The sequence below is a fragment of the Mastomys coucha genome, unplaced genomic scaffold, assembly GCF_008632895.1.
Source record: "Mastomys coucha isolate ucsf_1 unplaced genomic scaffold, UCSF_Mcou_1 pScaffold15, whole genome shotgun sequence".
Lineage (NCBI taxonomy): Eukaryota > Metazoa > Chordata > Mammalia > Rodentia > Muridae > Mastomys > Mastomys coucha.
In genome coordinates, this window is record NW_022196897.1 from 143,255,594 (window position 1) to 143,266,886 (window position 11,293).

Genomic DNA, 11,293 nt, shown 5'->3' on the forward strand with positions numbered 1-11,293 from the left:
CACGCTAAAGCCCTGTTAAGTAGGCCACAACCTATTAACTATAATGGCTTAATAGCATAACATTTCCCTCTTCCTCCTGGCCTTTCAGCACAGTTAATATGATGGTAAACCTTCGGCCTGCTAGCTTACAACAGCTGTCATTCTCTTGGGCCTCCTTGTACTGGGTGGTTGTGACAAGCCATTTACCCTCATTTAATAGTCCTCCTCATTTCCAGAGCTTACTCACTTAGCGTGTCTTTACACTGAGCGCCCTCCGGATGAAGAGCATCTAATGCAGTTTCCAAAGGTTATCTTTCCCCACCACATTGACCTTCATATTTGCTGGCAGCCCTATCTAGACAGTAATGGAAAATCCCTTCCTTGATCAGACACACTGTCCTCCATTGCTTTTTGGAGAATGTAGAACCTAAATAACCTAAGCATAATAAGACAGTAAACTCCCAATCCTGTAAGCACTTCCAGACCTTTGCATCTCCCTGGAGAGTTTGTGTTTTTAATCCCTTTGCCTCTTTAAGGCGTGATCATCTCTGCCTCCATGGTACAAGGTTTCTCCAGGGGTCCATAGAAGAGTCTCTTTCTAGGCAAATGTGGAAATATTTTTTGAGGGAAGGGAGACTATAACTTTGATGAGATTCTCACATTGGTCCCTGACCTCAGCCATGCTCAAGCACCTGCCTCTGTGGTAGTTCACCTCTCATCCTGCCAGAACTGCTAGGGTGGCCTTTCTCACCTGATTACTGAACTTGAATGACAGCCCTCCTCAGTCAGGCTGGGAACAGGACCCGAACAGAAATGTGTTTAGAGCCATGACTCCTTGCCAATGTGCTTTTGTGTGCATTTCCTTATTTGAGTCTCATTATTCAACCCTGATAGGAGTAACTATAGGAGTAACTGCGGCAGGAACTCGGACCCATTTGATGGTAAATGAATTTGGGCTCAGGGAAGCTGCAGGCTACTCAGGGCGGAGCCTATACAAACCCAAAGCTCCCAGAGCTTTCGGTGCCTAGGTTTTACTGAGCCCTTCCCACTGAGCCTTCCTAGGCCTCTGCTCACTTCCAAGAAGCCACAGTGGCAAACTATTCTTAGTATGATTCTAATTAAAAGGAAATGATTGCTTGGTTTATGTCCTGAATGTTTTCATTAAGAATTTGAAACCTAAAATTATCCCAAATATTAGAAAGTAAGAACAAAATCCCACATGAAGGAAGCAGAGTGGGTGGGGCCAGTAGATCAGAGAGAGGTAAAGGCCTGAAGTCAGAGTTTCCCTCTAGATTTCTTGGTAAAGAAACCTGAAAGGCAAATATATTGTCATCTGTTGTCTGGTGTTGAGATAAAAGGGTTAAACAAAAGGCACCCTGCTCCCTTCCCACTGTCACTGCTCCCTTTAACTGGATGTCATGACACTTCTTGTAGCAATGCTGGGGCTCATGTATGTCTACTGGACTCAGCTCAACATGTTCCAGACCCTGAAGTACCTGGCTGTCCTGGGCACTGTGACATTTCTGGCTGGCAACCGAATGTTGGCCCAGCAAGCAGTTAAGAGGTGAGGCTGGGGATGAACCAAACTCCAGGGTGGGATAAGAGTCGTTTGTGTGGGCACTGTGCCAGCTTAGCTGTGAGACCACAAAGGTACGTGGCAGAATGTTCACATCCTTGGGGGCAAGTCTGACACCTTCCTCCAGCCTGTTAGGGAAGCCATAAGCCTGAGCAGTGGTAGATGTTTGAAAGTCACAGTAATTTGTGTCTTCACATTAGAACATTGTGTGATCAAAAATGTGCTAACTGTGTGGTGTAAACATCCTTTTTGCCCTGCCTTTCTGTGACTTCAGAATGGCACCTCTGCTTAGGCTCTGGATGGTACCAGAGCTCTTCCTCCCACCTGCAGGTCTGTGTTCTGCCCCTCAGCAATTGTGTAGGCATGGCAACCCAGCGATAGCCAGCGTGAGAGGCAGACAAATGCTCAGACCTTGATGTGGTGGCAGCTTGACTTTCAGAACAGAATTGGAGGCAAATTTAAATGTCACATAGGTGTTTCTCATTGATTTGACTTTATAGAACCTGACTGATTTCAGCCACGCAAAGGCCAATAAGAAAAGGTCAGAATTGCTTTCACCTTTGAAAGAAATCATTTTCAGACTCACCTTGCTTTCTCCCTCTGGGACCTTTGCTGGCAGAATGGAACTCAGAAGCATGCCCTTAAACATGCTGCTAGTTACATCTGTTTGATCCAAGAGGGGCGTTATCAAGGAGACCACTAGGCAACTGGGCAGGGTGGGGGTCTCATTATTAGCTTTGAGTGCCCCACCATGAGCTCCTGTGCAAATATCTCTGACTTCCCTGGGCCAGTCTAAGTCCCGCCAGAGCTGCCCTCAGTGCCTCCAGTTGGCACTGTGCATTGCATCCAGAAAAAGAAAGCAGGGGCTTGGTTGTTTTTCCTTGAGTGACCAGTCTGGGCTCCCAGAGCCAGGAGGCTGTCCATTAACTTCTTTCTTTTCTGGAAATTGTCGACAAGAACAATGAAGTCAAGGGAAGGGAGCAGTGTGAGAAAACCATTCCCTGTAGATTCATGTGGCAGATGTGCCTACTGTTGAAGCCTGAGTTACATGCACTCTCTGGAAAGACCCATGGCTCTCATTAGAGGCCTGGTGACTCTTGGCCCCCTCCTCTTACAATTCCGACAGCCTGTGCTGCCTGGGGAAAGGACCGACCTTGACAGGAGCTCTGGTCTGGTTTACCATGTATGTCCTCAGCTTGTCTCTCTCTTTCTCTCTCACTGTCCTTTCTTGATTCTCAAACCTCTTTCCTTTGGCAGGATCGCTGCAGAGCAGAGCAGTAGATTGGCAAAATATAGGACACTACGGTAAAGATGAGGGACGACTCGTCCCAGAGGCAGGCTCCCTCTCCCACCTTGCCCACTTCATGCATGCCAGTTACTGTCCTGTTTCTACCCACTTGTTCCTCCCCACCACTTCCTCTACTAGGCTGAATTCAGAGGCTGTTTTACACTTGTTAAATGAGTTGTGGCTGGAGCAGGGCAGCCTTCCCAGGGGATTCTGATCTATATACAATAGCCCCCCTGTGTGAACAGGAGTTGAGGATAAGACAAGTCCAACTTGGACTTCTTGACAGGGCCCTCATCTACCCTGACTACTTGGTTCACTAAGCGATGGTCCCGTGGCAACTCCCGGCACACCTTGTCACCACTTCTAGGCCTTTCCGGAACATTTGGGTGAACCATGCAATTTGGTAAGATTTAGTTGTAAATGACTGATGACCATGGATCAAAGCCAACAGCAGAATCTTACCCGGAGCACAGGGTGTGACACATGGCAGCCCTTCTTTCAAGGGCTCTTGATGGAGAGGCAAATTCAGTGAGGACTGGAGCAAGGGCAGGGGTCCTGGGTGCTGCTTCCTGGATCTGCTCCTGCAGATGAGGGGCGCATTAGAGGCTCTGTGGAGTGGGATGTCAACATTCGTCTCCCCCCCTCCAACACTGCATGGACAATGCACCCAAAAATACCATCTTCCCAACCTGGAGGTGGGCTGGATTGGGCCTGTGTGACAGAGTTGGCTGACCCCTGCCTTATACCACAAGTAGGAGAGAGATTTAATTTTTACATCATGTCTCCTTTTATCCTTTGCCTTAGAAATAGCCCTGCCAAGGAAATGAAGCAAATCCCAGCACACCTAGTTTTTAATCCTCTGGAAATAGGAAAAGTCAACAAAAACATAGGATTTAGCACTTTCTCAATACAGTGTTAGCATAAGCTGGGTCACCTTGTCCTTAACTCAAAGAGAAAATTACTTTTTTCCCCCAGGTTTAAGTGAGGTGTAATGCTGGACATGGTAGCTTACATCTCTAATCCCAACATTTGGAAGGCAGAGGCATGAGGATCAGGAGTTCAGTAACATCCTGAGCTATATATAGGAGACCCTGTGCCTAGATAAATAAATAATGAATAAACAAGCAAAACTAAGCATGTGGTCATGCGACTCCCACCTAGCAAGATAGACTCTGCATTCCAGAAGGCTCCCTGAGCCCTCGTGTAAGCTGTCCCTCGCCCCTTGTCCTTTTGGTTTGCCCTAAATTTCAGTTGCTCTGTCTGAGGTTTACCTTCAGAACTAGTTCTTTCTGCAACATGTTGTTCTTTTGTTCTTTACTCTGATCCCTCCTGCTATCCAAGTCTGGTCGTTGGAGCCTTTGGGACTTGTGGGGCCCATGTGCAGGCTTACCCCGTGTGGCTCAGTGCTGCTGACTGAGGACACATGCTGGTTTGAGCCAGTATAATGGAGTCTTTCAGTTGTTGGCCAAGGTCTGGGGTTTTGAGTTCTGCCTCATTTCCTACCCTTGCTGTCCCTTTAGCCTGGCATTTGCAAACACTGGTAAAGAATTAAAGGCACACATACCAGCCTGTAGGATGCAGCAGCATGCCTGCATGCCCTCCAGAGGACTGCTTCCTCAGTTGGTTTGAAGCCTGCCATTCTGTGAGGCTGGTAGGATCTTCCCAGACCTCACCGTGGCCGCTGCCTGCTGAGGCAATGCTCTGTTAACGCCTGCTGTTTACTTGCCACTCCTCCCTGTTGCACTCTACTTGGTTACATTTCCCTCTCCTGCTTCCACAGCTTTTCCCACAGGGAATGGTGGGAAGAAAATGGCTGAGAAATTCTCATTTGAGAAGTGCACTATCCCAGCACTCAAGAGGCTGAGCCAGGAGGATTACAAGTTTGGGACCAGCCTGAACTACATAACAAAACCCTATCTGCAAAAAAAAAAGTACCCAAATCAACCAACCAGCCACCTAGCCTACAGTGGTTTTATGAGCCAGGGGCCGATTTGCATACTTTTTCTGTGTTAGAGTAGTTGCTAAGTCTGTACTGGCAAGAATGTAGGCAGCTGGCAGGGTTAAGCTCTGATTCTTTCCGACTGAAGTCTTCCCTGTTTGGCCTGTGTTGTGAGGGTGTGCCTGGATTTACCTCCTCCCTGTGCTTTCACATGCTCCTCCTCAGTCCTCAGGTCACTTCATGGTTTTCAGGTCATCATAGGCTTCAGCTATTGTTTTGAAATGAGACGGGGCATTTACAAGTGGAACCAGTAGATATAGGACTGTCCCCTTGTTGATAACATCTTCCAGTGAGAGAAAGACTTAGTCTCCCTGTTGTCCCGCATAAGAACTGTACTGCTCTTTTAAACCATCAGTAACTGTATGTCTGTCTTCGTTTTCTTCCAGAACAGCACATTAATTCCAGAAGAACTTTGACGACCCTGGAGGCTGAAGTGAACATTTAACAAGGAGTGGAGACAGTTCACAGTGTGAAAGGAAGAGTTGGGGGACAGAAGTGGAGACAGTTCACAGTGTGAAAGGAAGAGTGGGGACAGAACAGGAAAGGGGGAGATACCTGTTATATAAAAAGAGAAGTTGAGCTGCACTTACACGTTTACTTGTTTCTCACTTTTTGCTTCACAGAGCAGATATATTTGGGCCCAGATTGTCTGTCCCTTTGTCGTGATGCCTGGCAAGATGCTGTGAATGTCCCAGGTTACCCAGATGTTGTATTTGAAAAGTTGAAATCTGTAATTCATCAGCTTTGGAATAAAGAGAATGGTGGACTCCCAGTGTTGATAGAGCCTTGCATGTGCAATGTGAGGACTCAACGTCCTCGGCTGGGCCATCTCACCCCTTTCTTAACAGTACTGAAAGTGGCCTAGAAAAAGCCTGTGTCCTTTCTGCTCCAGTAGCAAGCACTTTGTAGGAGTCCTGCTTGTCTTTGAAGATTCTTCTGTTCAAAAGACCTGCTCTAGGCTTTTGTCTTGAACATTTGGGCTTGGCGTGTAGAGAAGGGTTGAAAGTGTGTCAGTAAATAAAGCTAGCTGCCTTGCTTCATTCCTTCCCTGATGATCACGGCAGGTGATTTAGAAACAGTAAAATAGGTGGATAGGTAATTTATAAAAAGATGGTAGATTGGTTTGTAGATATAGAAGATAGATAGATAGATAGATAGATAGATAGATAGATAGATAGATAGATAGATAGATAGGCAGGCGACCCAACAGTCCTCAGAACTAGAAGGCACTGGCAGACTTGGTAAGTAGTGAGAGAGACTGCTCCTTCCAGATGATGTTGATGCCCTACCAGTGTTCCCAGTGACAAAAAACAGCTAGCTAATTCCCCTGGCCCTTGACTAAAGGTAATAATCCATACACTTGAGTGAACCACCCACCTCTTAATGCAATGCATTGGGATCTTTCAACATGATTTTGGAAGGACTCTAATTCAAACTGTAGCACTGACTGACCACCTGAGTAAACATTTGTTATCCCAACACTCCTACCACAAGATGGGATTCCCCCTACCCTTGAGTATACAGAGAGGCCCTGCCTTAGCAAGACACGGGCACGGCACATGACACCCGCACACGTGCACGCAGACCCACACACACAAATGTGTTTGACTAGTTTGGCCCATTGTCTTTAATGCTATTGAAAGATAATACATTTTGTGGTGGCATTCATTTGTAATCCATGCAGGAAGCTGAAACAGGAGCTGAGACATAGGATCCAGACTAGACAGAGCGACATCTTCGAGGCTTTGTTAAATTTGGGTATAAAGGTTGCTTTCCAGCCCAACTAGGTTCTGTTGTGGTAAGGAAATGAGGGGTTTTGGTTGGGGAAGGGAGATCCTAGAGCTCTAGGATAGTTCTATCTAGAATTCTGCAGTTGTAGACCTCATCTCTCCCAAGGCTTGCAGACCAGTGCAGTGGCCTGTAAGCATTTTGTTTTATCCATGGTGGTTAACATTTCAACTAGATGCCAACATTTGGGCTAGACAGGTGAGCCCAGTACCCATAGCTAAACACTGAGTATGCTTATAATCTCAACGTAGGCCCCAGGCTAGCCAGAGACCATCTCAAAAACAAAATAGATGGTGCCTGAAGTTAACCCTGACCACAACTAACATTTCGCAGACACAGATTATTTTCTGAGAGAATTTCTATTTTTTTTAATTTATTTTTATTTATTATATGTAAGTACACTGTAGCTGTCTTCAGACACACCAGAAGAGGGCGTCAGATCTCATTATGGATGGTTGTAAGCCACCATGTGGTTGCTGGGATTTGAACTCAGGACCTTTGGAAGAGCAGTCAGTGCTCTTAACCGCTGAGTCATCTCTCCAGCCCCAAGAGAATTTCTATTTTAAAAGCCTGGATTTTGAGGGGCCTTGGTAGTTAAGAGTACATACTGCTCCTGCAGAGGACTCCCAGATTCCATTTCCAGCACCCACATGGGCCAGGCAGTTCACCACCACCTTAACTTCAAGCTGGCCAAGTGGACTAGGCTGGCTGGCCAGTGAGACCCCAGGTCTGCCTATCTCTTCCTCCCACCCACTGGGATTGTAAGAGTCCCACCATATCTGGCGTTTTTATGGGCACTGGGGTCCTCATGCTTTCACATCCAGTAATGAGTCCTCTCCCTTACCCCTAAGGATAATTGTTTGGTGAGGCAAGGGCCCACTATGTAGCACAGACTAACCTGGAACTCATGATCTGCTGGGATTATAAGCAGGAACCACCAGGCACAGCCCTTGACTCTGGTTTCACAGGTTTCAATCAGGTGTGGGCCCCACCTAAATCATGAGCACCTTCGTTGTGATTAGAAGCCCTGTAGACAGTTTGTTCCAGGTCGACCTGTGCCCTCACTTGATGTCCCAGTTCATAGTACTGAGGGGCCTGAAATCTTAACAGCAATACAAGAGCAACCACCACCCCATACTCGCTCGCTCCCCCCGCCCCCCGCCACACCCACACCCATCAGACCTGGGCTTGCTCTCTCTTGGGTGTGTGACCTGGTACCAGTCACTCTGGCATTGATGGGCACCCTGCCAGTAAGTGGGCTCTGGCCCCTCCAGCAGGCAGTTGTAGGAAGCAATAGGGGGAGTCTCCCTGGGAGCTCCAACTTAATACAAACATGAAAGGGACAAGTTCCCCATTGATTGGAAAACATCTTTAGTGCAATGAAAGTAGCCCTCAGTCTTAAGTAGGGCCTCTCGGGAGCCTGGAGCTCCCAGCTCCTCTAGGGGGAGGGGTTAGGTCTTTTAAGCTGGTTCTAGCGTCCCCTGCTAATGGAGATAAAGCCCGGGGTGGCCGCAATGGTTTTGCCCCTCTGTAATTGCATTCACCTCAAAACCCACAAGTAGCCTTGGTTCTCAGCGGCCATTATTTCATCTGAAAAACTAATTGAAAGTGGAGAGAGCCCGGAGCTTTTGCTTTTGTTGGGACAGGGCAGGGAAAGAGATGAGCAGGTGGGGCCCGGAAGGGAGGTGGGGTGGAGTCTCCCATTCAGCTCAGCTCCTCCTTTGTCCCAGACCTTGGCAGGTTCTCCGCCTCCTGCCTCTGCCTGCCCTTCTGGGCTAGCCTTCTCCTCTGGAGGAGCTTTTGTTCCTCATTGTTCACATTGTCTCCTCCAGCCACGGACTGGCCTCCTGCAGTGCACTTCCCACGCTATCCACCGCTTGCCCGGGCTCTGGGGGGGAGGGGGGGGAGAGCAGGTGGGAGATAGGAGACCTGGCCGCAGACCGCTCTGGACCGAGGTCACATGCTTCCCTTTCCTTCTGGCATTGAACTAGGCTGGATGGGAAAACCAAGAGGTAGGAGTCCCATCCGATTTTAAATGCTGTGGTTATTTTTACACTTTTAATCAATCATTCCAGACATCCGTCATCTGGGCTTCACAGTTGTCAATTTTTAAGGCTTACTTTACTCGGGTTTTGTTGTTATTGTTTGTTTTTTGAGAAAGTGTCCTATGCAGCCCAAACTGACTTGGAATTTACTATGTAGCCAAGAACAGTCACCTTTTTTTCTTGAGGCGTCTCTCACTGGTACTCAGACTAGACAAATACTAATTGGCCAATGAGTCTCAGGGATTGTCTTTCTTGGCCTCCCCATCATTGACACTACAGGCACACACTCCCGTGCCTGGCTTTTATGTGGGTGCTGGAGTCTAAGCTCAGCTTCATGTTTTCATGCACAACTGTTTTGCACCGTTATACTTCATCATGCTGCTTGGGAGAGCTAACCATATAAACCATGTTAAAAATAAATAAATCAGATTGACAATAAAGGAAGCTAAACTGCAGATGAGGTTTTATTGTATTTACAAAGGAAGGAAAAGGTCAGAAGTGAAGTAGGAGTAACAGGGTACAGTTGTGTTTGGGAGACGGGGAGCTCAAGCCTCTGCTGAAGGCTTCATCCTTGGGAATCCCTGCTGCAGAAAGAAAGAGACACTCAATCCAGATGCCAGGGTTCATGAGCCACCAAGATGACTGGGGTTCCAGGCAGGAGCAGGACTTTTGGGTTCCCAGAGACAGGAGGCATCATCAGCTGGAAAGATGCTCATGGCCGCAGCCATGTAAATCCCTGCTTGCCCTCCGCCCTGCTAACTGGCTGCCACTGAGCCCTTGGGCTGGACATTTCCCTTCTGACCCTTAGATAGGACCAGCTTCTTCCCATACATACATGTGCCCTACAAACCCTACAAACCTTCCTGTTGGTCACAGGTTGAAGGACCAACCTCACAAGAACAAGTGGAACTCCTCTCTGCCTCTGTGAGGTAGACTCCATGAGAGCAGAAGCTACCGGTGATCTGAACATAGCTGATGCTTGGCCCAGGGCCTCACACACAGAATCTACAGGCTGGCTGTTTCCAGGGTGAGAGAATGGCTAAACCAGGCCAGCTTCCTCTCAGGAAGGTTGGCAGAGGGGATGGGTACAAATTGTTCTCTTCTACTCCATGTATTTTATTTTGAGGCAGGGTCTCATATTATAGCTGGAACTGGCCTGGAATTTTTTTATTTTTAAGATTTATTTATGTCTGTATTTTATGTATATGGGTGTTTTATCTGCGTGTATGTCTGCAAACCAGAAGAGACTGTTCAATCCCATGGGACTACACTTACAGATGGTTGTGAGCTACCATGTGGGTTCTGGGAATTGGATGCAGGGCCAGAGCAGGAACTCCTCCTGACTACTGAGTCCTCTCTCCAGCCGGGCCTTGAGCTATTAATCTTCCTGCCTTAACCTCCCAAATATGGGGTACCAGGGCCCTAGCCAGCAAGCGCTACCTCTCTCAGGCCCCTCGTAATATTTGAAGGGAAGGAGGATCAGTAGCCATCTATCTTTCTTTGGGCTCCAGAGAGAGATTAATTACCTCCTCTCCTGGTGAGAGCCACTGGGTGGAATTCTTAGAGGCAACATTCCCATGGTTCTAGCCTTTGAGCTCTTACAAGGGAACAGAATTCACCTGCTCCTTTTGTAGAGGAGGAAATCGTGGGCAGAGAGATCCAAAGCCAGCCCTGAGGCCAGCCTACATCCTGCCTTTAGTATGGTTCAGTACAACCCCTGCCCCCAGGCTGAAGCAGGTGAGCTCTTCAGCTCTGGGTGTCTCATTAGGTTGGAAGGAAGGTGAGGGAGTGCATGGGCAATTCTGCTGGACCTGGGTGTGCTTCATGAGCTGCTGCGGTAGCAGAGTCTCCCTGGAAAGTGTGTGTGCTTAGCTCACAGTCAGTCTTTAGAACTAGGTCATATGGGAAGACATCCCAAGGTAGACAAAGACAGCCTGGACTTGCCAGTCTCCCTGACCCTCCCTCTTCTTCTTAGCTTCACGTTTCCTCCTCTGTCAAAGGGGGAAGCATTCTCTATCTTCCCTGACTCCTGGTGGGGATGTAAGGACCAGGGAGATGGGGAGGGACCATTGTGTCTAGCTCTGCTCTGATGACAGTGTGTGCCTGCTCTGTCAGCATCGGGCATGGGAAAGCTGCCTGTCTTGGGCATCATAGATAGGTGCGTGGGTCTTTTTACAGGGGGTCTGAGGTGTACCAGTTGTATCACACACAGCATTCCCCTAGGACAACTGTTAAGGGTCTGTGATCCATATCAGATGCACTGTTAGCATTACAGACACACTCTTAGTCTGTACTGCAATGGCCAGCATGCAGTCCCTTCACACGTAATGTAGTAATGTAAGCCTGTCTCTGAGGCTTACGGGGCAGAGGGCCTTGTCCCTTTGCTTGGAACGGTAAGAAAAATGAGACTCTTTGTTTTTCTTGGGATCCCAGAGGGAAGGAAGTCTCTAAAATCCCCAGAAAAATCTCTCTCTGGTGGGTGCTGGTGGCCATGCCTTTAATCCTAGCAGTTGGGAGAGGCAGGCAGGTGGATCTTTAAGCTCAAGGCCAGCCTGATCTACAAAGTGAGTTCCAGGATAGCCAAGGCTACCCAGAGAAGTCCCGTCTCAACCAAACTA

General features: G+C 48.0%; 2 protein-coding genes across 5 annotated transcripts in view; one reads left to right on the top strand and one right to left on the bottom strand.

The window, feature by feature from the left end:
- Rpn2 (ribophorin II) overlaps positions 1 to 5,614 on the top strand; it is a 47,224-nt gene extending 41,610 nt beyond the window's left edge. For 2 of the 4 annotated variants that reach the window (XM_031372548.1, XM_031372546.1), the window contains exons 16-18: positions 1,414 to 1,543; positions 2,813 to 2,860; positions 5,229 to 5,614. In XM_031372548.1, coding sequence (XP_031228408.1) covers positions 1,414 to 1,543; positions 2,813 to 2,860; positions 5,229 to 5,241 — 191 coding nt within the window. In that variant the 3' untranslated portion in view covers positions 5,242 to 5,614. The remainder of the gene's footprint in view (positions 1 to 1,413; positions 1,544 to 2,812; positions 2,861 to 5,228) is intronic. The other 2 variants (XM_031372549.1, XM_031372547.1) reach the window with 1 other exon arrangement.
- A 3,502-nt stretch (positions 5,615 to 9,116) lies between these two features.
- Positions 9,117 to 11,293, bottom strand: part of Ghrh (growth hormone releasing hormone) — a 7,831-nt gene continuing 5,654 nt past the window's right edge. The window contains exon 5 of the mRNA XM_031373734.1: positions 9,117 to 9,259. Within this exon, the coding sequence (XP_031229594.1) occupies positions 9,221 to 9,259 (39 nt within the window). The 3' untranslated portion in view covers positions 9,117 to 9,220. The remainder of the gene's footprint in view (positions 9,260 to 11,293) is intronic.